This window comes from Sinocyclocheilus anshuiensis, unplaced genomic scaffold, assembly GCF_001515605.1.
Source record: "Sinocyclocheilus anshuiensis isolate Anshui unplaced genomic scaffold, SAMN03320099.WGS_v1.1 scaffold521, whole genome shotgun sequence".
Lineage (NCBI taxonomy): Eukaryota > Metazoa > Chordata > Actinopteri > Cypriniformes > Cyprinidae > Sinocyclocheilus > Sinocyclocheilus anshuiensis.
In genome coordinates, this window is record NW_015540882.1 from 248,899 (window position 1) to 251,711 (window position 2,813).

General features: G+C 35.8%; 1 protein-coding gene across 1 annotated transcript in view; it reads left to right on the plus strand.

Moving 5' to 3' along the window:
• Positions 1–912: 912 nt before the first annotated feature.
• Positions 913–2,813, plus strand: part of LOC107688558 (39S ribosomal protein L23, mitochondrial) — a 26,375-nt gene continuing 24,474 nt past the window's right edge. Inside the window, exon 1 of the mRNA XM_016486258.1 lies at positions 913–1,030. Within this exon, the coding sequence (XP_016341744.1) occupies positions 1,014–1,030 (17 nt within the window). The 5' untranslated portion in view covers positions 913–1,013. The remainder of the gene's footprint in view (positions 1,031–2,813) is intronic.

Sequence of the window (2,813 nt, forward strand, 5' to 3'; positions counted from 1 at the left end):
CCAGCATAAACCAGCAAAGGACCAGCTTAAACCAGCATCCCAGCGTCAAAACATACCTAACCAGCATATGCTGTTTTTTTCAACAGGGTAGCACACGAATGTATGCAAGATGTCTGTTAAAGATCGCTTCATCTGGAAAGCATCTGTTGTGTATCTGATCGACGTCTCTAAGATACATTCTAAATCATAAACATCTTAAAGACATTTTCTAAACGTCTGTTTGACATATGATAGGAAACATCCTATAGGCGTATTGCAGGTGAGCAAACACACTAAAAAATAGGTCTTGCAGATGTGAATGCAGAGTCAGATAGACGTCTCCGTGATGTACGTGTTCTATCCGGGTATTAGGGTCCCTGCAGCACATGTGCAACACTAAAAATAGCCTACGTCTTGCAGATGTGAATGCAGACGTCAAACAGACGTCTCCGTGATGTACGTGTGCTATGAGGGGAACTTGCGGGAACGTTTCAACTTGATCTGTAGAAAAATATTAAATGCTTCTGGAAATATATACAATTATTTGGAACTATATTAAATTGTGACAAAAAAGTTTTTTTTTTCATTCCAACAACTATTTATCAAACCATGTAGGCTATACAAAATTGTATACATTTCACAACAGGTGTAAACAAAATGTGACATTAGGAAACAGAGCAGAGAACAGTCAAACGACTTCAGGTGACCTTATGATATTTCCATCAAAATAAAAGTTCCAGCAGCATTTGAAATATATATTTATATAAATTTCCCCATTTTTATAAACAAAACCCATAGTTTGAAGTAGATATTAAACGTGCATTTATTTTATTCTTCTATCTATTACTATACTCCATGTTTATCCAACTGCACTCCAATCTACTGTATACACAACAGACGTGTGGAAATCAGGACTTTTATTTTGAACATTATTTGAGCAGTTTTCATGGCTGTCAGTACTCGAGGACCGTGAGCACATGAAAATAAAACCAAAACAGCACATGTGATTGTAGAATTCCAGAACTGAACAGGTCATGGCGAAACGGATAATGTGAGTGTTTTCGTGTTATATGTGAATATGAGCCGATGTGTTGTTTATGCATATAAAAAAAAAACAGTAAAGATTACATTATTGCTGCTGGTTTGTCCTTCCGAAAATGTGTACCTGTGTAGGTTTAATTATACTTGTAGAGTTAGTACTCCTTCAAAAAGTGCCACTGTGTTACCATGTTTTGAGGCATGTACTATGGTAACATCATGTTTTGGATATGGTACCCTGGTAATGCTATGCTTACAAATACCATGTTTTTTTTGTTGTTTTTTTGGACATGATACCAGGGTATTACCATGCTATTTTCGACATAGTAGGAGAATAATACCATCGTTCTTGTTTACTGGTACCAATGCCCTGCTGAGGAAAAAAATAGGCTTAAAACCAGCCTTAGCTGGTGTAAGATGGTCAACCTGGTCGAGCTGGTGTTCAGCTGGTTGGTCAGCCTGACTAGAAGTGGTCAAATCCAGAGGCGGACAAAGTACTCAACTCCATTACTTGAGTGAAAGTACAGATACTGCTGGTCAAATATTACTCCATTACAAGTACAAGTTGTAAAGACAGGTTTTTACTTAAGTAAAAGTACAGAAGTACTTGCTTTTAAAAGCACTTAAGTACCAAAAGTAAATTTCCTTTTTTATGTCAATGCACTGTTTTATTGTTGTATGTAATACTTGCAATACTTAATAGTATACTTAATTTAACTGTATATAAAAATACACCTTGCTACGTGTACTGCGTTAGGCTAACCGAGACTTGTCATTTGCACTTATATATTGTTGCTCTTTTGTTAGTTTTGACTGCTTCTATTGTCCTCATTTGTAAGTCACTTTGGATAAAAGCGTCTGCTAAATTACTAAATGTAATGTAAATGTAAATGTAATTTAATAATAAAGAGGTTTTAGAAAACATATGGGGAAAAAAAAAAACATAAATAAATAATTATTTAACACCCCTACCCACCCCCACAAAAGCAGGATGGTAGTGATCTCTCACAGTCAATGTTATTTGTTCCCAGAAAAAATAATACTCAAGTAAAGTACCGATACACTAAAAAGTGTACTTAAGTACAATACTCAAGTAAATTTACTTAGTTACTGTCCGCCTCTGCTCTTAATTTTTATAAAGAATAACTCTTTGGATTTGAGACTTTAGTCTTTGCAACTTTACAGATCTTCTTTATGCACCAAGAGCTTGTATCACCCACTGACTTTCAAAGCTGCTACATAGTAACGACTTTCTACTTCGAGGACCTTGATAGAAATGTAGTGGAGCGAAAAGTACAATATTTGTCTTTCCAATGTTATTTGTTCCCAGAAAAAATAATACTCAAGTAAAGTACCGATACACTAAAAAGTGTACTTAAGTACAATACTCAAGTAAATTTACTTAGTTACTGTCCGCCTCTGGTCAAATCCCCTCACAAAGCAGCCTGCTTAAAAATGACCAGGCTGGAAGGCCAGCTAAAACCAGCCAACCAGTTTGGGCTGGTGTCAGCTGACTTTTTTTCAGCAGGGATGGTAATGCTACATGTATTTTGAACACAGAAACTGGGTAATACTATAGTAAAGACATTTTGTTTTTACACATGATAGTAAAGTGATGTTCTTTGAAGTATTTGAGTACGATGTAAAAAATCTTGATAAATGAATATGGCATGAACAAAACTGTACCATAGTTCTTCCACATTTTAGTAAGGAATTGGAGCATTTCATTAGAGACAACTGGAAAATATATATGTGTGTGCGTGTGTGCGTGTGTGCGTGTGTGCGTGTGTGCGTGT